This window comes from Pollicipes pollicipes, unplaced genomic scaffold (assembly GCF_011947565.3).
Source record: "Pollicipes pollicipes isolate AB1234 unplaced genomic scaffold, Ppol_2.1 Scaffold_6052;HRSCAF=7182_pilon_pilon_pilon, whole genome shotgun sequence".
In the NCBI taxonomy this organism is placed as follows: domain Eukaryota; kingdom Metazoa; phylum Arthropoda; class Thecostraca; order Pollicipedomorpha; family Pollicipedidae; genus Pollicipes; species Pollicipes pollicipes.
In genome coordinates, this window is record NW_023596805.1 from 13439726 (window position 1) to 13463091 (window position 23366).

At 52.9% G+C, this 23366-nt stretch overlaps 2 protein-coding genes and 1 long non-coding RNA gene across 3 annotated transcripts; 2 read left to right on the forward strand and 1 right to left on the reverse strand.

The window, feature by feature from the left end:
- Positions 1-659: 659 nt before the first annotated feature.
- Positions 660-3191, forward strand: LOC119104857 (uncharacterized). The gene is made up of 3 exons (XR_005094995.1): positions 660-680; positions 2114-2264; positions 3051-3191. It is a non-coding gene; the product is annotated as an uncharacterized LOC119104857 (long non-coding RNA).
- A 3070-nt stretch (positions 3192-6261) lies between these two features.
- On the forward strand, positions 6262-11598 carry LOC119104265 (uncharacterized). The gene is made up of 5 exons (XM_037227962.1): positions 6262-6285; positions 6622-7041; positions 7466-7621; positions 8889-9109; positions 9936-11598. The coding sequence occupies exons 1-5, from the start codon at positions 6262-6264 to the stop codon at positions 10036-10038; spliced, it is 924 nt and encodes a 307-aa protein (XP_037083857.1). The 3' UTR covers positions 10039-11598.
- Positions 11599-18782: 7184 nt separating this feature from the next.
- On the reverse strand, positions 18783-20376 carry LOC119104572 (protein SpAN). Its single transcript, XM_037228299.1, has one exon. The coding sequence runs from the start codon at positions 20361-20363 to the stop codon at positions 18930-18932; it is 1434 nt and encodes a 477-aa protein (XP_037084194.1). The 5' UTR covers positions 20364-20376; the 3' UTR covers positions 18783-18929.
- Between the last annotated feature and the right edge of the window lie 2990 nt (positions 20377-23366).

Genomic DNA, 23366 nt, shown 5'->3' on the forward strand with positions numbered 1-23366 from the left:
GTAATCCCATCTATGCGAGACAGGATGGAGATACATTCATGTACAAACGTGATGGGCTGGGCTGTGGACAGCTTTTGGAAATGCTACGGGTATCGGTATGGGTAAAGGTTAATTGCTTTTGAAATGTCAGGTAGACACCTGATCAAAATTGCATTACTGTTTGCGATTCTCTTGATTGTAGTATATTGTGATTGGGAGATCTTGCCACTCTAATCCACACCACTCTAGTCCCTACGCATCCTCGGATACTTCAGGGCGTGTGCGATCCTTTTCATTTGGGGAGGGGCATCAGCCCCTTCTTCCCCAACTTTGTGAAGAAAGTTGGCAAATCCATGGCAAACCCGTTTGTTGGCGAATTTTGAAGGTCAGTTGCGTCGCATAGTAGTTAAGCGTCTGAACTTGGTTACGATGCCTCAGAAGTTCCGTAAGCGGGTTTAGAACCATAACTTACGGCTGCAATGTTCAGGAAGGCTGATGAGGGTTTAGGTAGCTTTTACAATGGCAAAGGTCTTGACGAGACCACCACAGTAGCTCTCGAGAAAACTTGGTTGCGTGATTGGCAGCGAAATAGCTGGACTGATCTGAGATATTTATAGCGCAACCAAGACAAATTCCTCCTGAGCGAAACTAGCGAGCCAAGGTCTGTTTGTGTTGATATCGTCGGCGAGAAGATTAGGATCGTAAGGCTGTCGATTATAATTCAAATTGCCACCCAGCAACGGCATTGTTTGAGGCCATTACTCACATGGTTGTTATGTTTCCCGGACCATGTGATGCTGTTTTTTTTGCCAAAACGCTGCTTATTCATTGCACGTGAAGGACGGATATTCTTAAAGGAGCCGTCAAATATTCCGAAAGGGTGTTGCATGTGCGGCTGTATGCCATCGCTACAGTACTGCCGCCGCGTTTGGTAGAAATATATATCTGGCCTAACCTAGTCCTTCAGTGCATAACTGCTACCATGAGATAAGCAATGTATTGTTCTATGGGGTGTCAAAGTTATGGTATTTAATGTGATTTGTTTCAAGTTATAGTATGATTATTGAAGCTTTCTTCTCATCTGGAAATAGCATTCATTGTATTAAAGGCATTACAATGGCAGAACTTGTTTAGCTTCAGTGTATACATCATTTGTTTTATCCTATCATTGTGTGGGTTCAGGATTTTATCAAAGTTGTGTCTGTTTGGCTTTCTGTTGGTCTTTTATTTGATGGACTGGGGTCTGATGCAGTACTCTGCTCTAGGTCATGTTAACTGATGCATTATTAACTTCAAAATCATACCCATTTGTGAGGCATATTGTGTGCTTTATTCATATGCAATGTGGGCACAGACAAGTTCATGTAGACCTGAAAGGTTTTTGTTATTCTGGCCAATTGTGCAGCATTCTGAACTTTCCTTATTCTAGTGACCCTACACAAGTTCACAAAGAAATCTATCCACTGTGTCTGATGTCCATGCAACATTGGTGCCCCGAATCCTGCACTCCTGCCGTTTAAACTTGGCCAGGCCAGATTGTGCTGAATGTCCCCCTAATTTTTGGTCATGAAAAATATCTGAGTATTTTTGCTTGAAACAAACTGTATAAAGTAATAGCAAAAAGTGGTGTGTGCTGAAGTTTTCAAGGAAAATGGTGTTCATGTTGCCACATTGTTCTGTCTCGATTTGTTTTGCAGTTAATGCTCTGCCCAAAATTACCACATGCCTCATTGCTTATCTTGCATGCATTATCAATGTGATCACAAGATATGTTAATGATAGCTTTTTTCTGATGTACAAATTAGATGGGAAATATGGATATGTTTTCATTTATATATTGACAATGGTGTATCTATATACACATTATATATATATATATATATATATATATATATATATATACTCTTACATTCACATTAGTATGTTTTTGGGGGGATGGGGATGCAGAGCTGGTTGGCCTTCATTTCCAAGCTGCTGCAGTATTCTTGGCCATTCTGATGCAAGATATCTATAATGCTGCATGTTGCTCTGGTATACCAGTTAGAAACATCAGCACTCAGTAGCATTTTGGTATGGCATTTCCCAGTCTGTATGTACTGAAGTCATCCTGTAGCTGCATCTTCCACTGTTTTAGCTCAGGTTGGTGCTGGTGGGTGGTCCTGATGGAGCCATCGACCCTGCACCTCTGTCTGATCTGCAAGGCTTCGGGACAACCCTTGTCCAATATTTACGACATGAGGACGACCAGCACACAGCGCACCTTATCTCAAGCCATTGCGTCTGTGGTTAGTAGAGCTGCAGGTGTTGCTGAGAACGCGCCCAGCCCGGAGCCACTGTGCGGATTGGTGCTCTCTTACTGCTATGCATGCTGATACTTAGGTGGTGATATAGATGCGAAGGTATATGACATTTGTAAAAGCATGGCTTTTTCAGTTTAAGGCGGACACATGTCAGTACTGATGAGAATGCCATCACGTCGTGACTGTTAAAGGCTCGCTTAAGTAAAAGACGCGTTTTTTGTTGTGCTACGTTTTTCAACATACTATTGTGCTACATGTTTTAACCGTTTCACTTGTTTCACGTTTTTCACGTTTCTTGTAGCATTGACACATTCATTTTTGAGCATTGAAGTGGTGCAGGGAACAGCTGAGCCACACTGGTGAAGTGTATAGTCCCATAGTCATGAAGTGTCTTTGATCTACTGTTGGAAGTTTGTGTGTGCGCGCTCAAATATAAAAATGTACTTGTTAAAGCATATATACGCGTTGGTCCAGAGTCTTCACAACACATGAAGGGAGATTTTGTAGCTCTTCTGCTTCTAAGTTCTCGTAAGGGTACGGGTATGTGGCAGTAACTGGGTGCCGGCAGTAACTGACATGAGCTTGTAGACCCAGCACAGCCAACTGACATGCTTGTGTTGATGTTGACCATCATTCATAATCATGGTCCTGTAAAAGACATAACAGAGTGTGGGTGTTTGAAGTTAATTCCTGAGCTTTACTAAACCCGACCCTGCGTTCACTTTTCTAATCTCCTTCGGACAAATGTTGAAGTTTGTGTTCCGCCGTTAGGTGAGCCCCCACTTGCCTCTGGTGCGCAGCGGTGCCATCTGTCCGCACTGTACGGAACTTGTGCTGCGGCTGGATCAGCTAGAGGGCCAGGCGCAAGTGCTCCGGACATCTCTGCTCAACATGTACCTCCAGCCGCCCGCCTCTGACCGTGGCCTAACAGGTGTGACGCGCGCTGTGACAAGGCGTGCACTGGGTGACGAGCACTGGGCAAGTGCGCTGTGCATGCACTGGACCGGCGTGTGCTGACCGAGTTGGTATGCACTGAGTGCAGTGTTATGTGGGGGATGAGAGTTGACACTGTCTGGTTCACTTGAAGTGAGATGTCCGTGTTGCTTGGGTTGGAGCTGGTGGTGCCGCTATTCACAAGGAGTGGGGACGTGCATCCTAGAGTTTTGCGTTGCTGCCTTATGCTAGCAATATTCTTACAGTGATGTTCCTTTGGCTACAAAATGAATGTTTGTGTTCCCTCCCTGCTCCAACTGAACATTATCCCCCGCCCCTTCTGGGCATCATCTCATCCCCGCCCCATCTGAACATCATCCCCCTGCCCCATCTGAGCATCATCCCCTGCCCCATCTGAACATCATGCCCCTGCCCCATCTGAGCATCACCCCCACCCCATCTGAATATCATCCACCTGCCCCATCTGGGCATCATCTCACACCCCATCTGAGCATCATCCTCTGTTCCATCTGAGCATCATCCTCCATTCCATCTGAGCATCATCCTCTGTTCCATCTGAGCATCATCCCCCTGCCCCATCTGAACATCATCCCCCTGCCCCATCTGAGCATCATCCCCCACCCCATCTGAACATCATCCCCCTGCCCCATCTGAGCATCACCCCCACCCCATCTGAATATCATCCACCTGCCCCATCTGGGCATCATCTCACGCCCCATCTGAGCATCATCCTCTGTTCCATCTGAGCATCATCCTCTGTTCCATCTGAGCATCATCCCCCACCCCATCTAAACATCATCCCCCTGCCCCACCTGAGCATCGCCCCCACCCCATCTGAACATCATCCACCCACCCCATCTGGGCATCATCTCACGGCCCATCTGAGCATCATCCTCCACCCCATCTGAGCATCCCTCGCCCCATCCGAGCACCTCCTCCGCCCCATCTGAACATCGCCTCCCATCCCGAGCATTGGCTTATCTTCTCTCCGGCTGGATAATGTGAAGCCACTGCTCGCTATCCACGCTTTTCCCGCAAGGATTGTGTGGGCCATAGGGGTCGCCCAGTTGCCTTACTTTTGAGCGATCAGATTCAAGTTTCAGTTGCGTTGGTGGAAATGGCGCCGTTGATATGGGATTTGCATACGACATTGCACGTTCACTAGACATGTGGAGTACGTTTCCTTGGCGGCGCCTTTCATTGTCTTCGAAGCTCGTTATTAAAAAACAAAGAAGTTGACACGCCCTGAAACCATTTATATACACGCACACACGCAGGCAGGCACAGGCGCGCGCCCACGTACACGCACGCACACACAATGTATATGTATACACATTATATATGTATATGTATATACATGTATGATATATAAGTATATGATATATATATATATATATATATATATATATATATATGTGTGTGTGTGTAATGTATATAATTTATGTTATATATGTATATATATATATATATATATATATATATATATATATATATATATATATTGTCAATACCTGAAGTGTCATTGTATTGGAAGAGAATGGAAATTGTTGCTCAGAACAAACAAAAACACCTTGCCACTGACCGCGTCGCTTACTTTATCACGCGGTATTTGCCCTGATCTGTAGCCACCTTGCGCACACCTGCCGGGCGCGCGGCGTGACGATATGTGACGTCACGTCCACGCGCCTGCAGGCCCTGGTTCCAGTCCGGCGGCGGCGGCGGTGGTGGTGGAGCACGAGCCAGCTCCGGTTCCGGCCCCAGCTCCGGCCTCCGCTCCGGCTTCGGCCCCGGCCCCGGCACCGGCCCCGGCCCTGGCCCCGGCCCCGGCCCCGGCCCCGGCTCCGGCCCCGGCTCCGGCCCCGGCCCCGGCCTCGGCACCGGCACCGGCACCGGCACCGGCACCGGCACCGGCACCGGCCCCGGCACCGGCCCCCGGCCCCGGCACCGGCCCCGGCCCCGGCCCCGGCCCCGGCCTCCGGCTCCTGCCCCGGCCCCGGCTCCGGCTTCGGCCCCGGCTCCGGCTCCGGCCCCGGCCGGGGCTGAGACTGGCCTGCTGGGCACGCTCAGACAAGGTCAGCTCGCCATCTCCCCCGTTCTCTGCTCCAGGGTGGGGGAGCGTGGTTGCCGAGTGGTGAGCGTTTCGGGCCCTCGCGTGGGGGACTAAGGTTTAAAGCCCGATTGCGCCATGGCCTTTAAGCGCTGGTATGGCCAAGGCAGTCACTGGCGCTCCGTAAAAGAGAGCGTGACAATGTGGGTCTGCGGTCGTGGTCCCTTAAAAACCCGTTCGGGTTGAGCTGCGCTGCACATGATATTTCTTATTGTGAGCTTCCTGTGGCTCAGTAGCTCTGCTGTACCGCTATTCCTGTGCCAAGGGTTGTCTGCCTGTGGCCTTGTTTTTTATGTCATTCGGGCTCTCGGGTACTGACATTGCGGTGTGTCACCGACGTTGGTGACCGGCCTGTTTTCACCCGATCGATAATCCATCGGGAGACGGCGAGCGCGCGGTGAGCACCGTCCGCCGACTGTGGTCAACTGTGCTCCGATGGCGCGCTCACCGACTGTGCTCGCCTGGACAGCGGCCGCCGGCAGCTGTGCTCCGGTAGCGCGCTCACCGACTGTGCCCTTCTAGACCAGGAGTAACGCTCTGTTCGGCCGGCAGACGGCGCGCCGCCCGACCGGCGGCTGCAGGCTACCCGGCGCGCGCCGGCCGCCGGCGCCGGCACGGCCCTCACCCTCGGTCACCAGCTGTCGCCGGCGCCGGCCGATCGGCCCGCTGCTGAGCTCGGCACCGGCCGCACCGCCGCCGCCGCCGCCACGGAGCAGCGCCTGGTGCACGGCGCTGAGGTTAGCTGGGGTAGCTCAGGTCCGATGTCAAGTCTTTGGAGACCGTTCTCGGCCCCAAGGGGTGGTTGGGCTGTCAACACTTAGCGCGCGTGCCAAGAACTGGGTCGTTGGTTTCTTATCGCCAATTTGTGGGTCACATTGTCGGCATGTTTCGCCGGTTAGGTGGAAATTAGCAGGTGGGTCGATGGTGGAAAGGGCAGCTGAGCTGGTGGGTTCAGGTGGTCTGTTGGTGGGCAGCTGACGGCTTTTCGAGACACACTCTTTTCACCATCGACATACATATGTTTTCCAAGGGTGTTTTACGAATGTTTTCCATATCCGATGCTGTAACCGTTGGTCGCCCACATTCCGTGCAATTATTGAGGGAAGTACCAGCGAACTTTGACACAGCCACGAAGTCGAGGGACATAGCTGAACGGCCGCTGGCACCCTGTCCTCTACCGGTGCGGGTGGTTTTCTTCGAGGCAATGTGCGGCGCCGGCGGAGCGGCCGGCGCCGAGAGCCCGTCCGATCGGTACAGTGACGGTCTGATGTGTGCCCTCAGGCGGCGGACGGCTCGGGTCTCCTCTCGCCGGCGGGCTTGTCTTTCTGCTGTCAGCCTCTGTTGGTCCCTGCGCAGCAGCACGCCCGCCCACCGACCGACGCGCCAATCAGCGGCGCCGCCGGCCCGCCGGTCGGCGACAGCCGACCAATAGGCTCCTCCGACGGCCGGGGCTCGACCAATGACGCATCGCTAACCGGCGGCGAGCCAATCAGCGGCACCGAGCCCGTTTCGCGCGAACGTCAGAAGCGCATGCGCAACTCGGGCCGGCCGTACCTGGCGCGCAGCCACAAGTTCAATCCCGGGAAGCAGTTCGCGCCGGTGGACTGCCACTGCCAGCTGCGCTGTGCAGAGAAGGTGTCCGTGGCGCGGCAGCTAGAGATCTTCCAGCAGTTCTGGGACCTGGCCGACTGGCAGCTGCAGGTGAGACGGCAGCTGCCGGCTGCCAGCCCGTCTCTGGGACCTGGGCCAGCTGCATGTACCACACAGCGAGCTGAGGGTCACGCACATTGTCTGTGAGTCGATGGATATGTGGTCATCACGTCCCAATTTTCGGTTCTCAGGAAAGTGGGCCAGGGGCATGTAGCCTCGGTTGCTGTGTGCTGCCTGCGTTTTCAGATCTGTATTCCATGTATCTGGTTGAAGTGCTCGATTTATGTGCAAGCATGTGGGTTTCCTGATATTGACAGAGCCGGTTCATGTGTGGCATTGTGTACCAGCTGATGTCAAATGTTTGGTTCAGCACTGTTCTCTACCCGATCTTGGAGGGGCCATTTCGTCGTGTAGTTTTTTGTGGCCGATGTTGCAGCTCCATTTCATATGCAACACTGTTACGTGATGTCGGCAGGGTCAGTTCATCTGCAACTTTGTGTACCCGATGCCAACCAAGCGCCAGACAAAGGGCGCAGAAGCGTCACGGCGGGCTTTCAGCAGGTGCTACTACCTGCCGCTCGGTCTGCAGAAGGTGTCCGTCTGCAAGCGCTTCTTCCTCGGCGTCATGAAGGTGGGTGATCAGGGACGGAGGAAGTGGGCTACCGCTTCTTCCTCGGCGTCATTAAATCAGGGACAGAGGAGGCGGGCCGCCGCTTCTTCCTCGGCGTCATGAAGGTGGGTGGGCAGGGTCGGTGGGAGCGGGCCGCCTCCTGCGCTGCACCCGCCGTCGCACCGTCCCCGGTTAGCTCGCTCGCTTTGGCGCCAAAACGTAGCAAAAATGGCGCGCCTCGCAGTGACGTCACTTCGGATTTGTCGCGAAGCGGCAAACATAGAACAGACCCGGACAACAGTAGCGTTTGTTGTCAGCAAGGATAGATGATTACTTCGTTACTTAGTTGTGAAGCTTTAGCGGGTGAGCTTTCATATGGCATGGAAGTACTTGATTTCGAACGGATGCGATATTTTTGCCCAGCTCTTCGTAGATATCACGCGTTACTTCTCGAGTATTGCGGCGCAATTCTTGAAAGGTACTCCAGCGCGGAACAATCTGTGGTGTTGGCTGTTCGAGAAAGCATGTTTCTGCTGTTGGATTTTGCGATTTAGGAGCAAGGCGGGAATGCTGTTCCCAAAAATGTCTTATGTCAGACAGCACTGGTTTGGGTCTCTCGCTCTCTCGCTCTCTTTCTCTCTCTCTCTCTCTCTCTCTCTCTCTCTCTCTCTCTCTCTCTCTCTCTCTCTCTCTCTCTCTCTCTCTCTCTCTCTCTCTCTCTCTCTCTCTCTCTCTCTCTCTCTCTCTCTCTCGGCGGTACACAAAAAAGACCAGATCAAGTAGACTACACCACCCCCGTTTGGCCAGATAAACTGCACCGCTCCCACGCCGTCAGATAGACTGCATCGCTAACACTCCGTCAGATAGGCTGCATCACTCCCGCTTCGTCAGATACATCACTACTCCCACTCCGTCAGATACATTGCACCGCTCCCACTCCGTCAGATGCACTGCACTATTCCCGCTTCCTCAGATAGACTGCGCCACTCCCGCTCCGTCAGGTAGACTGCACCTAACCAGTCCGTCAGATAGACCGCACCACTCCCACTCCGTCAGGTAGACTGCATCGCTCCCACTCCGTGCACCGCTCCGGCTCCAACAGATAGAGTGCACCGCTCCCACTCCGTCAGATACACTCCGTCACTCCCACTCCATCAGATGTACTGCACCACTCGCTCTCCGTCAGATAGACTGCACCGCTCCCACTCCGTACACCGCTCCCGCTCCGTCAGATAGACTGCACCACTCCCACTCCGTCAGGTAGACAGCACCACTCCCACTCCGTCAGATCAACTCCGGCCGGGTCGAGTACGCGATGAAGCGCAAGCTGAGCTCGCCGCTCGGCGTGATGCTGCCGGACCAGCGTGGCAGGCGGGCGCCGGCCAACAAGACGCCGGCCCAGCAGGTGCTCCACCTGCAGAGGCACCTGGCGACGGCGCCAGCAGACGGCGCGGACGGCGGCGCCACGGCCGACTGCTGCGCTCGCTTGTATCGGCAGTACTGCGACAGGTGGGTGGGGGCGGCAGGGGGGGGGGGGCGGTCGTGTTTGTTGTGGGGCGCTAGCTTGTACCGGCAGTACTGCGACAGGTGGGTGGGGGTGGCAGGGGGGGGGGGGGCGGCGGTCGTGTTTGGTGTGGGTCGCTCGCTTGTACTGTCATTACTGCGATAGCTGGGTGGTGGGGGGGGGGAGGGGGCGGCCATTTGCGGTTGGGGGGAGTGAACAGGTCCGGACCCGGCACGAGTCAGCAGATCTGCGGGCGTGCCTTCGCTGACGGGGCGGCAGCCACCTGCTACGTCGCGACACCTGCCTCTTCTCGAATGGCTTACTACGAGCATGTGTCCATTGTACTATGACAGGTGTGCAGTTCCGTACGTTACCTACGGAGACGGCTGTACCGCGAGTTTGCCATTCGCTACTTTGTAACGGAAGTTTGCTGCGAAGAAATTAATCAAGAGCGACTGAAAACCTGCGTCTGTAGCGTAAATATGTGGGCATGCAGCGTCATAAACCGACAAGGTCATTTAGGCGAGATGTTCAGATGCCGGATGGTCAGTGGTTTTTTGTGTGCACCGATGAGCGGTTAGAATTGCAGCCCGGAACGTCATCTTTTTGGGGAAATGGTTTGGCCTTCATCCATTATGTGACCTGACCCGCCTCCAGCGTGACCTGACCCATCACCAATGTGGCCTGACCCGTCACCAGTGTGGCTTGGCCCGCCACCGGTGTGGCTTGGCCCGCCACCAGTGTGACCTGGCCCGCCACCAGTGTGACCTGACCCGCCACCAGCGTGACCTGACCCGTCACCAGTGTGACCCGAGGTCATGTGGCCGGCAGGTGTGTGTCGGAGGGCCGTCGGCCGGTGGGCGCCTCCGTGTTCCGGCGTTATTGGCGCCAGGCGCGCGCCCGCCGCCCGGCCCGCTCCGGACCGCCCGGCTGAAGCCCGGCTCCCTGGACAGCCGCCGGACCGGCGGCGCCGCATGGACAAGCGTCGCTGTCGGAGACAAGCTGGCCGCGGCTGAGGCGCCTCCAAGGCGCCTGCTGTCGGAGACGGACTGGCCGCGACTGAAGCGCCCCCGAGCCGCCATTGCGGAGCCTATGACCGCCCGGCTCGTCCGGCGCCAGCTGGTGTCACGCGCTCCTGATGCCCAGCGGGGATGTCCAGCGACGTGTCGGAGAAGCGCGTGCGAGGCAGCCTGCTGTGCCGCACGAGGGAAACTAATAACTCTATCACCCCCACGCATGAAAGGCTGAACGTAATCCGTGCATCGGCATCAGGTGGCACTGCTCGTCATACGGCCCTTTTGCTGCATTCAGAGCCAGCATTTAGACATCAAGCATCCGTCTCGGTTTTTCACCATTTCTCACTTTCTTGGCATGTTTGTTGTCATTAATGGTGTGTTGACCACACCAGAGAAGGAATTTTATTGATGTATTCACCTGTGGCATCAATATCTTTGATGTCCGCCCTGCGATGAGCAGGCGCCTCACATTCCTTGCGCGAGACGAAACCGCCCCTCGTTGTATGCGCGTGACTGCAGGTCCGAGCGCCGCTGTGGGGCAGCCTGCAGGCTGGCAGGGAGGGTAAGGCAGGGCAGGGCAGGGCAGGGCAAGGCAGGACAGGACAGGACAGGACAGGACAGGGCGGGGTAGGACAGGACAAGACAGGACAGAGCACAGCACAGCACACCAGAGTACAGCACAGCGCAGCACAGGCAGACCGTGGCTGCGTTGCCGCAGGCAGAGGCCGGCAGGAACGCCGCCCCATCACCTGCTCACGGGGACATAACTGCAGCTGGCTGTCCTGGGCGTATTGCCGAGTAGGTGTGTTGTATGACGCAACGTGCTGCGTCGGTTGTGAGTGCTATGCGCGGGTTTTCGTCGCCGCTCGAAGGTGCGTTGCCGGGGTGCCGGTAGTGTAGTGGCTAACGCGTCTGCGTTAACCACTGCACGTCTGGGAAACCTGAGGTACGGGTTCGATTCCCCGCGGTGCCCGCCCTTCCTGCCAGGGTGAGAGGCAGGCGACGCCATATAGCCTCAGCAGCTGAGAACGTCGTTAAGCCCCAATGACATGACACAAGATGATGCGTTGCCAGTATTGTAACCGCCGAGACCCTCGGCGCTTATCTCTCACGTCGGTTGTTGTTCTGTGGCCGGCGGAGCACGCGGTCCGTGGTGGCTCACCCCCGGGCCGACTGATCTCGAGGTGGACACCCGAGCCGTCCCATCAGGTCTTCAGTCAAGGGTGTGTTTGTTCATATCTAGTCTGTATCGCACCGTGAGGTGCCTGATATGCAGTGGTGAAATGATTGTCGTCTAGCTGTCCAGCTGTGATGTACTGCCTTGCTGGTAAGCACAACAATTTGTAGAGTGTGAGTGTGTGTCTACCCTGTATGTAGAGTGTGAAATGTGTGTATTTATGAAAAAGTAAGAAATGATACGAATTTCAAAACTCGCCTAAAAAGGCATGGCTGCAGAAATATAGTGATTTCGCTGCTGATTCACTGTCTTCCGTCCGAGCTTGAAACCACGGTCAAACGTGCACGTTAAAACGTGGGTGAATATGCACAGTCTCAGAAGCGTCTGCTATCGACTTGTTCTGAAGCACATGCAATTAAAAGCGCACTTGATTTCCTTAGTAAGTCATTCCTCGCTTCCTTCAAAAACCTCTCTTCGAAGAAAGCCACTCAGGATATTTTAGTGGCCATCTAGGTGTTGATAAAGTCTGTGTGAGGCGCTGCTCGCGTTAATACCGGTGTAGCTTGTGCCAGGACGAAAATTAGTGTTTGAAAGCTTGCGTAGCCTGCAGCGCACGAAAAATGTGAAGATAACTAACACGTCTACAAGACTTGCAGGTCCGTGATGCCCTTCCCGAGTTGTTGCAGTTAACACTTAGGAAACATTACCGTGAAGATATAATGGTGGCCGGTACAAAATTAACACAATACATTTGCTTTCTAGGTGGCTTGAGTCATTCATCACCAGATCCAAGTGAGCGAAAAATGTGCGATTTATGTGCAAATGTGCGAGGCATGGTTGCGCCAGCACACGTCGGCTACACTGGGAATGTCGACATTTCTGAAAACAATGCCAGAAAAACGTCCACATAACTTTCAAAAGGTGTGTTTGGAAATCGCTATGGAGAGGCATAAGCACCTCTCAGGGGAGCTGATGCCTGGCACCTGAAATGTAGCTAATCTAGCGCTGGCAGTGGTGCTGGTGCTCTTCATACCGTTTGACATTCCTTCTGCCAGGTCCCCTAACGCGTGACAATGGATGCAAAACAGCGGAGGGCTGACACCAGCGTGGAACGCAAAACACCCACATAATTTTACAGGGTGCGTTTGGAAATCGCTGTAGAGAGATACATTAATTTTTTAGGAGAATTGATCGTGACGTCTGAAATATATTTAATCTAGCGCTGACTGTGGCGCTGGTGCTCGCTATACCTTTTGACATTCCTCCTGTCCGGTCACCTAACGCATGACAATGGATGCAAAAAAGCGGAAGGCTGACACCAGTGTGGAACGCATGGATAGACCAAACGTACTTTGATGAGTACCCGCATAACTTTGTGATGATAATTACAAATCATACTGTTGGATGCGCCACAAAGAAACGTACGTTAGGAAGCATCACACATCACTACGGAAGCGTGGTATCCGTTCATAGGTTCAACCGCATGATGCGATGTCCATCATTGAAGCACATGCTAAAATTTTCTTAGCAAAACAACCGTAGTAACTTTGTCGCAGTGATGACCACGTAAACACCATTCACGAGTAGCTTGCAGTCGCTTAGTTGCCGCATCTCTATCAAGATCCTCATTTTCAGGGGCGGATCTAGCCTGGAGTTGTTGTTTTTTTTTTGGGGGGGGGGGCAACCGTTCGTCGCCAGCTGACTGGTGTGGGATCGGAGGTTCAGTGCACGGTGCTTCTCGCGAGCACCTAGTAGGGACACCGTTCAAAACGGAAAAAAGCACCGGAATGCTTTTGAATCTTAAACGTAAGTTAAAACAAAACCGTTAAAACAGACGGTAAGTAGACGGAATTTTTATGAAGATCTGGGAATGCTTTGGGGAGCCAAAACATACTCTCAGAGGTTTCGGGGGGCCATGGCCCCGTGTCCCCCCCCCGCGCCCCTAGGATCCGCCTATGCTCATTCTATACTCGCACCTCGACTTTTTCAACGAACCCAGGTAATGTCAGTGACAAGCAGGGAGAGCCGGTCTAACCAAGACACTGTGATGGGAAACAGATGCCTCGGCAAAACGGCACCAGCCTGATGGCAGACTATCATCGGCCACTAGTGAGGGAAGACAGGTTAGACATACGCGTAAGTGGCACATAAGTGTGTTTTGAACTTGTTTATGCGCGTGCCAAATGTTTGAAGTCTATGAAATATTTTTGTTCTCTTATTCACGGCCATAATTGCAGTTTTGCGACGATGGGTAACATGTGCCCCAATTGCTGCCTTTAGAAGCGGGCAGGGATCATCAGCGTCACCATTGTTAGATGTCGGTTGGCCTCGATGCCTCAATAAATTGCTTCAGCCGCGCACCGTGTGTATTCAGTCAGCTAACCACTAGACATGCTATTTCATGACGGCTACTGGGCTTTATACGTCGCTGCCCATGGTAGTGTCAACCAGACGGTAAACCAAAATAGTTAAACTCATTCCAGATTCCAGAATTACATTCAGTACTATAGTGGTGAAAAACTGCGCTTGAAGCTGACGTGGAGGGAGCGGTGTCAGCCATACGAGCCCCCCCCCCCCCCCTCCCCCACCTGGCTGTGCTATTGGCCAAGGGCGCGGCGACGTTACCTTCGCGTTACATCAACTCCGCGTAAAATATTTCAGTTTTACGTTCTTGGGTTGTCGAAGTGCTACCGGTAGATCACTCAGTAGCCGCCGGTAACAATTTTACGTAAAGCGACGCAACGCGCAGCGCGACGTACATTGCTACATACACGGGACGACGTACATTGCTACAGGTGGCAGCTATCATTCTTTTGTAGCTCCTTCGTTCGTTGCGGCGAGAAAGTGGGTAAAAATGACGATCGAATGCCTAAATCGAAGCCCCTGCGTTGAGAAGCATTCAAGAAACCAAAACCGTATGAGGGAGGTAAAACCTTCCGGCTATTTTCGCATCATCTTTGCTTAACGTAAGCATGACGTCACTGGTGCGGAGACTTCAATACGCGGCCGGTTGCTAGGCCCGGGCTTCATGCTGATGGGCAATAGGAACATCAAAACATTCGTACAGGTAATGGGCAAGCCGTTATAGAAAGTACATATGACCAGCGGGCTGAGTACGTAGAACTTTATGGCAGAGGTGATGATGTGCTTTGCGAGCTTACGCGGCAAGCCATTAAAATGCATTGTCATGACAAATGAAGACATTCGCAAAAGATTTATTCGCAGTGGGGCGGCAGGAGCATCGAGCCGTTGTACCGATAATGAACAAACTGCCTCTGGTAGATGCATGCAACTCAAGGGACAGTTGCGTAGACTTAAACGACGAATATGATGATGTACGTAACAGCCTCACGCGGCAAGTAATTGCAATGCATTTCGATTTTATACTGTCTCGCACCCCGTCGCCTCGTCGCCCTCGACGGTGTGAATGAATGGCGAACGTGGCGAGTCTGTTGCCTTGTACGTTGTTGTCTGTTGCAGTTGACTTGTACGCCGGATGCGGCAAATATGTTGCTGGCGAGTAGGGTGGAGTGAGTGAGGGAGATTTCCCCACTGCCTCTGTAGTTGTACCAGACCGAGCTATTCGAGATGGGAGATCAGAGACTTCATAGCTACCTGCATCTATCTGCGCGGTCGCCGTGCTCGGTATGTACCTGTCTGCGGGACCGGCCGCGCTCGGGCCGGGATTAGGGAATGAGCAGCTACAGCGACACGGACAAAAACAATTACGCTAGCGCGTCCTAAGCTGGTGGTGCTGTGCGTGCTAAGTCGTCCCGACTATCAATCTGGACATCGCGCGGGTGAAGCTAACGGCCCGGAACGCCTTCTAGAGGAATGCCGACTGATTTCATTAAGTGTTCAAAAGTTACATTTTGCGATATGCGGCCGTAATCCCTGACCATTCCATGGGATCCCTGACCATTCACGTGGTCGTTATCCCTGACCAACCACCGCCAGGTGTTAGGTGCAGGCCAATGGAGACCGGCTGGGTATCGATGCTCTTCCCTATGGACGGCTAACCCTAAAACTATTACCTGGCAAGGTTCCTGGCTGTTATCGTTTAACCCGGCACGTACCGGGCCTGCCGGTGACACACCATTGGCCGGAGGGGGCAGATTTCCCCCCCCCCCCCCGCTTATCCCAAGAACGGCCGAGTCACAATCGGAAATTCAAACAGCAATCGATAGCGCCGTAGTGTATCGTCTCAGACCACGAAACCAACTTTAAGACGCGTGATTAGGTCACGAGTCAATGTCAAACTATTGAAATGTTACCTTGGAATATCTTACCGCTCCCAAAACGCAAGGCATTTAGAATCGCGTCTCATGGTGTGACATACCTGCGCCCTGATCAAGCAAGCTACATAGGAAGGTATCCAATGTTACGCACGCCACACCAGGCCTAGAGCTAAGGTCACGTGCTCTGCAAATCAGAGCCGAAACCTTGGTCTATATGTATATTTTAGTCTATTTATTTGCGTCATATTTGAACCATATAAACGTGAGGGGGGAGAGCCTAGCCACAATTTTGGGTATCAGAGACTTGAGCTGTTACTTGTTCACAAACCGTTTAATGTCAAGGCCAAATGGATGACTTCGGTGGTGAATAAGCGTTTGGATGCTCGTTCATAGCGTGATCCGTAATGGAAAGCCAGACAATCCAGTAAGGTGCCCGCGCATCATTCAACTGTGCGATTGGAAACAATTACATTTGTAGGCTTGAGCTGGTAAAGTGAGAAGACTTAAACATCAAGGTCATATTAGGTCAACTTCATCACAAGTGGATAACTCCAAAAATTGCGGCCTGATTTCAATGCCTGAAATGGCGTTCGACAGCTCTGCTACAAGCGATCATGTTCAAGCTGCAGTAAAAGCGATAGCGATATATTTCTTGACCATTTTATACGCGGATCTGCACACATGATTACGCCCTGCTACGAACGGAGCGGGTGTAATATATGTACGTGATCGTAATCGTACTACGTACGTAATCATATTACGTACATATTAAACGTACGTGATCATATTACGCCCCGAACATACAAAACATCCGAGAATAAAGTCAACTAGCTGTGACACATCTCGAATGAGACACCAAGTGCCACGCCCTCACAGCCGGTCGGAGTCGCTTGCGTAAGCCGTCCGCATGTGGGCGGCGATACGGTGCCGCTCACAGACATACTTGGCGCACTGGAAGCATTTTTCGTATTTGGCAGCCGACTTTTGCGGCACCTGTAGACGGACATGCCAATCAGCTCAGTTGCGCGAGCCGCGGCCTCTTGACCCGCGAGCCCATGTCCAGGTGGGCCCGGGCAGCATGAGCCGCGATATACTGCAAGCCATAACTCAGTCGTTGCGGCAGATAATCGCTGGGAACATTAAACAGGCATCGTTCAAAGTTGTATCTGGGACACCTGATTTCATGTTTAGGTCATTTTGAATATGAGGTCAAAAGTGCTGAGCTTACCTTCTATTAACTTTTCTTGTTATTTAACACGCCAATGATTAGATGTTTAATATAGGAACAACGCAACAAGACATGGGAACAATTGGAGAATCGCCTCACATTTCTCGTTTACAGACATAACAAGCTCTTTTGGTCGGTTGCTGTGTCAGTTTGTCTACGGTTTTGAGCTTTTGTAAATATCGGCAAACATGACGTCACTCTGACGTCCTTGACGCCTTATCTATTACAGTCTCATAGTTTGTATTTTGGCAAAAGGTGCAAAATTCGTCAACTGACAGCTACCAAAAATCTCACAGCGATCCATCCCGGTGTTTTTTTTAATTATCGCAAATATTGGACAGGGGGAGGGGGCAAATTTGACCCCCTCCCGGTCAAGGCCGGGCTAACAGAAGGCGTGAAAGAGCCGTTGCGAGGTCAAAGCTTCACAGTACCCGCGATCAGCGACGCTTCACTCGCGGTTCTCTGCAGTCATCTAACTGCCGTTTAATTGCATTTCATTGACTTCTTTATACAGGATTAATTGTGTCTTCTGGTGGCTTTGCGCTTCCCCTTATGTCAAACAAGCTCAACGCAACAGTTAAGTTGTAAATTGGCCTCTTCAAAGAAAGTGGGTCAAATCAGGCGGACATTTTGGGTGAGAGATATTTACCCTATTATAAAATAAGAATATTATGATGTGGCGGAGATACGGGAACTTTTTATGAGATAAGGCAGCAAGTTACAGGGGGCACGACGGTGAAAAAGGGCGCCTCCCTTAAAGAAATCCTAGGCACGCCCCTGAGTGTGGCTGTAAGCTTTGGGCACCCCGAATCTCGCTCGCCTTGGCCCTAGGATGATGATATTGATACCACAGTTGCCTTCACTCTTGCCATATGTTACACCATTATCTCAGGCCCGCTTCATTACGCAGGCATAGCTAGTGCACCACGCGTGAATGAAGATGCATGACGTGGTGTCAAGAGCAAAGCTGAACGCTGTCTGTCAGGGATATATATATATATATATATATATATATATATATATATATATGTGGATAAACGTGCACGGTTGCGACCCTGGATCGCACAAAAAGGGAGCGTTCAATCCCATTGGTCGACATTAACGTATGGACAGGGAGAGCTTGCCCCTCCCTCTCTCGCATCCACACGTCATGATGTGAAGCGTAACTGATATTTGAATTGGAACGTCTCCGAGCCCCCGCTGGAAAGTTGCGGTAAAGTCCAGTTTGGATAGCTCAGCTCAGCTACCGAGACTTTCATTTGTGGATTCCGTCCTCTGGACCCGCTGTGGCGCTGCGGTTAGAGTCAATCCCGTCCTCTGGACCCGCTGTGGCGCTGCGGTTAGAGTTGAGCTCGTCCTCTGGACCCGCTGTGGCGCTGCGGTTAGAGTCGATCTCGTCCTCTGGACCCGCTGCGGCGCTGCGGTTAGAGTTGAGCTCGTCCTCTGGACCCGCTGTGGTGCTGCGGTTAGAGTCAGTCCCGTCCTCTGGACCGTCTGTGGCGCTGCGGTTAGAGTCAATCCCGTCCTCTGGACCCGCTGTGGCGCTGCGGTTAGAGTTGAGCTCGTCCTCTGGACCCGCTGTGGCGCTGCGGTTAGAGTCGATCTCGTCCTCTGGACCCGCTGTGGCGCTGCGGTTAGAGTCGATCTCGTCCTCTGGACCCGCTGTGGCGCTGCGGTTAGAGTTGAGCTCGTCCTCTGGACCCGCTGTGGCGCTGCGGTTAGAGTCGATCTCGTCCTCTGGACCCGCTGTGGCGCTGCGGTTAGAGTCAATCTCGTCCTCTGGACCCGCTGTGGCGCTGCGGTTAGAGCCAATCTCGTCCTCTGGACCCGCTGTGGCGCTGCGGTCAGCGACGCCGCAATGTGTTTCATGTGTAAATGGAGTGTAGGTTCATCTCAGCCCGTTATAAATCGGGTGGATTGGTGGAAGCGCACACCGAGCCATCATCACAGCCTGGGGAAAAGAACACTGAAGACTGTAGCTGTCTACCACGGGTGCTGAGCTGCCAGATAACACTACGATGTTGCACAGCTTCTGCATTTTATTTACATTCCGGCAAAGCCGGCCGTAGCAGTAAGTCCCATCATAAGACCATGTCATGATCTATTTAGCTCTGACCGCCCACTTCTGACTTTGGGGCTGAAGATTCGTGCGCGGTTGTTGTATGTCTAAGGCAGGCGCCGGGCACCGCCGCAATTACCGCTTGGAGCCGCTGTGGAGGCGGCGGTGGTGGAGGCGGTGGTGGTGGAGGCGGTGGTGGTGGAGGCGGTGGTGGTGGAGGCAGTGGTGGAGGTGGTGGTCTGCGCTGTGCCCAGGAACTCGACGTCGGCGGTGAAGCCGCGATGCCAGCCGTAGTTGCCCGAATGGAACTGGACGATGAAGCTGTTACCAGTAGACGTGAAGCTCTGGCCCTGCAGTTCGTCGTCGCACGCCTTCTGGTCGTTGGTGTGAACGTCGCCGCTGTAGCGGAGCGCCAAGAAGTCCCAATAGCACTGCCCGTTGCGCCGGTACAGCATGGCCATGTCGTTGATCGTAACCTTGACCGTCTGGCCCTCGCCGGCCGTAATGACCCAGTAACAGACGACGTTGACGGGGAAGTTGCTTGGATAGTTGGGTGAGGTGATAGTGCCCGGCTGGCGCATGTCCTGGTCGCCGCAGTCCGGTCCCGGATAGTACTCACCGTTGAGCGTCTCGCAGTTTGTGCCAGCCGTGTTGCTCGGGCAGACGCACGTGCATGACCCGCCGACGAAGCCGCCGTTCTGGCAGGTGGGCGGGCTCGAGCACGGGGAGGCGCACTGGTACATGGCGTTGGCGATCTGCTGGTCACGGTGGGAGAGGCCGCCCCGGTTCCCGATCAGACCTTCGTGTAGGAAGTTGCGCACCTGGATCGTGTTTTCGCCGTTGCTGGTGAAGTACGTGCTGCCGTAATGCATGACCGAGGTCAGGTCGTACGGCACCGAATAGTTGCTGGAGCTGCTGCGGATGGCGAAGTTGCCCTCCCTGCCCGACTGGATGTTCTGGAAAAGGATCTCAACGTACGTGTCACGGTCGGTGCGCGACTGCTGGTGACTGAGGCCCAAAGCGTGGCCAATCTCGTGGGCCACAGTGCCCAGCCCGGTGCAGCCGGTGCCGATGCTCAGATCCTGGCCGCCCGAGCCGGTGACCTGACCCACGTATGACCAGCAGCCGCTCGACTTGATAAACTTGATGTGTGGCGTGGACGAGCCCTCGGACACCTCGTTGAACTCGATGCAGGTGCGGTCGCGCCAGTGCTGGATGCCGGCCAAGATGGCCGTGCGGTCGCCCGCCGAGGTGGAGCTGATGGCGAAGCTGACCGGGCTGGTCCAGAGGTTGCTGCTGGCCTGCCGGTTCGACCGTTGCGCCTCCGTCAGTACCATGTCCGACTCGAACAGCTCCAGGCCGTCGTCCGTAAAGTCGGGGTTGCGGTACTCGAAGCTGTTGTCGACAGGTATAACTGGTTTGCGGTCGTCGCCGGACTGTGAAGGCGGGTCCGTCACCCACTGGTCGATGGGGGTGACGGCTTGGCGCGGCTTGGCCGCCGCCATCACCGCCAGGCTGCAGACCAGCAGGATCCTCATCATGCTCGACTGATAGGCGTCGAATGCTGCCGGTCGGTCGCCGGCCCGTTTTATGGCGGCCGCGAGAAGGGCGGCGTCATGCAGACACAATAAGATGGCCGCACTTGCGTCGTGTAGTCGGAATCCTCGGCCGACGGGGATGCATATGTCAGCATAACTGAAGCACGCAAAGCCGACAACGTGACGGATGTGGCGCGATCAGCTGAGTACGCTAACAGACGGCACTTGAAGTAGTCGCTATCAATATGTGGCATGTCTTGGGTTCTTTTTTTCCGCCACTTTTGTTATGCTACTGCCCCCACCTTCCTGCTGCGCATCCACGCGCATATGTGCATCGTCATTTGCAGCGGCGCATTCTAGAACAGTCGTATCTTCTTTTGTGACGTTCGGCGTTCTCCTTCGTGTTGTCAGTATCGTGCCTGGCTTACCGGATATGTTTGCTCGTCATTGCCGACATCTGTGCTGACGATGCCGATAAAAATTCGACGAACAGAAATTGGAGAGACGAGTGATTTTCATTCGCTGAAAGACAAGTGCCTACATGGCACAGATTTGCTAATCATGCTGTGCCAAAGATCTTTACATGAAAAACGATCGAATTTCTGCACACAAAGCACGAAATTATTGATGCTTTTGTTAAAAATACTCTCCAAACAGGAACGGTTTGGAGCCTTTTCAAATGGTACGTTTATGAACGTCGCACTTAAATGCGACATAGTGCATGGCGCATTTTTATGAATGGCAGGTTGACGTTTTTGTATACCATAGATTGCTATCAGCTATAGTCTAGCTACCACCTAACGCATGGCTGCACCAGCTCAGCATAACTGGCCAGAACTCAGGAGATCCACGCTAAACTCTCGCTAGTCATGTAGCGCTCGTTGCCTTTTGGCCGAGCCCCCGACCGTGAGTTAGGTCCAGTTCGGCCTCTGGAGCGGATCTCCTAAGCAACTGGTATCTTGGTGTTATCGCACCTGGAACGCTGTGTAGAATGACTCTGGTTACAGGCATCGGCGAGCGGAGTGGCGCTAGCGACGATTGCGTCCGGTTTTTAGAGTTAACAAATCACGTGACGAGTGTCTGGTTTTTCGGTGCAAATCACGTGACGGTCCTGGGTCATGATGGGGACCGGGTCATGGCTGGCGTTATATCCATTGCTGAATTGGACGAGATAAGCCTGACACTTAAGGTGTTGGAGCTTTGAAGTCTAGATACGTAGCGCTACTCGATTTATGTATCGTCCTTTCTTTAACACCTGAACCCCTTCATTCTGTCCCTTCCGTTGGATTGAATCTCTTAAATGTCGCGAACACGTGTATGCCCTCCTGAGATGCGTTATTTGCCGGACCATTTCCTTTTACACATCATGGGAGCAAAGGCTCCGGCAGGGGGAGGGTTTAGCGGCAGCTCACCCCCTTAGGTCTTAATTAGGACCCTTCGCGTCACTTAAGTGACTCAAATGAACCCTCACGACCAACGATGAGCAGTCCAATTTCAGGGTCCGTAGTCGTATTAACGAGAGTGTTCCAGATTTGGAAGTTCTTTTAGCTCACTAGCCATCTTGAAGATCTTCCGGTGCAGTTCACAGCTCTGCACTTCTTAATCGGACATTGACCGGGGGCCAAATCTTCTCCCTTCCCTGCCCAATATTCGCAATACTTCAAAAACGCCTCGAGATATCGCTGCACAATTCAAAGCAGCTGTCAATTGATACATTCTACGCCTCGTGCCAAAATAACAACTGAGGCCATAATGCATCAAGAGCGAGTGATGCCTTGGTCATTTTTTAGAAAAGCGCGTCGCAGTAGACAAATCGGCCCAGAATCCGAAAGAAAGAGAATGTTTTTAGATCTGTAAACGAGTAATAATAACTGAATTATGTCTTGACATGCACCGCGGTGCACGTAGCCCGTGCCCAGGTGGGTCCGGTGGCGGGCGGCTGGGCTTCAGGTCTGCCACAGCGGCGCAGTGACGGGGCGGCGGAAGCCTTTAATCAGTTTCACATGCAAACTGACGAGACGAGACTGGCGGCGGGGCTGAAGAGCATCAGGCTGCGCTGTCGGCAGGACTGAACTGCTGAAAACAACGCGAGAATCGATTCAACCAATTCACCACCGGGGTCATTCATTTGACCTTGACCTTAGATGGTTTATGAACAAGTAACAGGTCCTGCTCACGTTTCTGATACCCATACTTGAGGCTAACTTCTCCCACTTTGCGTTAAGATGGCTCAAATATGAGGAAAATGACTAGACCAAGAGGACATATAGGCCGAGGTGTCAGCTCTCATTTGCACGGAGGATGCCCTTGGCATTATGCCTGGTATGGCACGTGTAACGTTGGATAGTTTCCTACGTAGCATGTCTGATCAGGGCAGAACGCTCTCACACCGTGAGATGCGCTTCTAACTTAAAGGCGTTGTGAGAGCGGTCAGGTATTCCAAAGTAACCTGCTAATAATTCGGCCTTGACCTGAAATCTTGATACGTACATAAGCTCGAGTTTGTTGTGTGACCTGAGACTGCGCGCCACGGTGCTATCCATTGCAATTTACATTTCTTAATTTGGCCCGGCCGTCCTTAAGCACGATGGTCCAGCCTGCCCCCCCCCCCCCCCCCCTCCCCGTCCATGGTGTGCCACGGAGGGGCCCGGTCGAGACATGTTTAATACACGAACCCTTCTAGTGTCTGAGCTACATGTCTGCCAAGATGTGCATACCAAGGGGGCAGGGGCGCAGCCAGAGCCATGACAAAGTGAGGGGGGACACAGGGTTGACAAAGGGTTCCCTGATAGTAAAAGGGAGCCCCCAAAAATAATCACCGGATATGGGCCATTTGTTATTGAGGACAGCTTTTTCTTAGAGAGAGAGAGAGAGAGAGAGAGACATATATATATATATATATATATATATATATATATATATATATATATAGTATACAAACATGAATATATATATATATATATATATATATATATATATATATTCATGTTTGCCTGGATATGTTCA

Excerpts from the sequence above, each read along its gene's own strand:
- LOC119104572 (XM_037228299.1), bottom strand. The coding sequence starts at position 20,363 with ATGATGAGGATCCTGCTGGTCTGCAGCCTGGCGGTGATGGCGGCGGCC.
- LOC119104265 (XM_037227962.1), top strand. The coding sequence starts at position 6,262 with ATGGTGGAAAGGGCAGCTGAGCTG. Across the intron at positions 6,286-6,621 it reads TGGAAAGGGCAGCTGAGCTG|GCGGCGGACGGCTCGGGTCT; the intron begins GTGGGTTCAGGT and ends GTGTGCCCTCAG. Across the intron at positions 9,110-9,935 it reads TATCGGCAGTACTGCGACAG|GTGTGTGTCGGAGGGCCGTC; the intron begins GTGGGTGGGGGC and ends TGTGGCCGGCAG.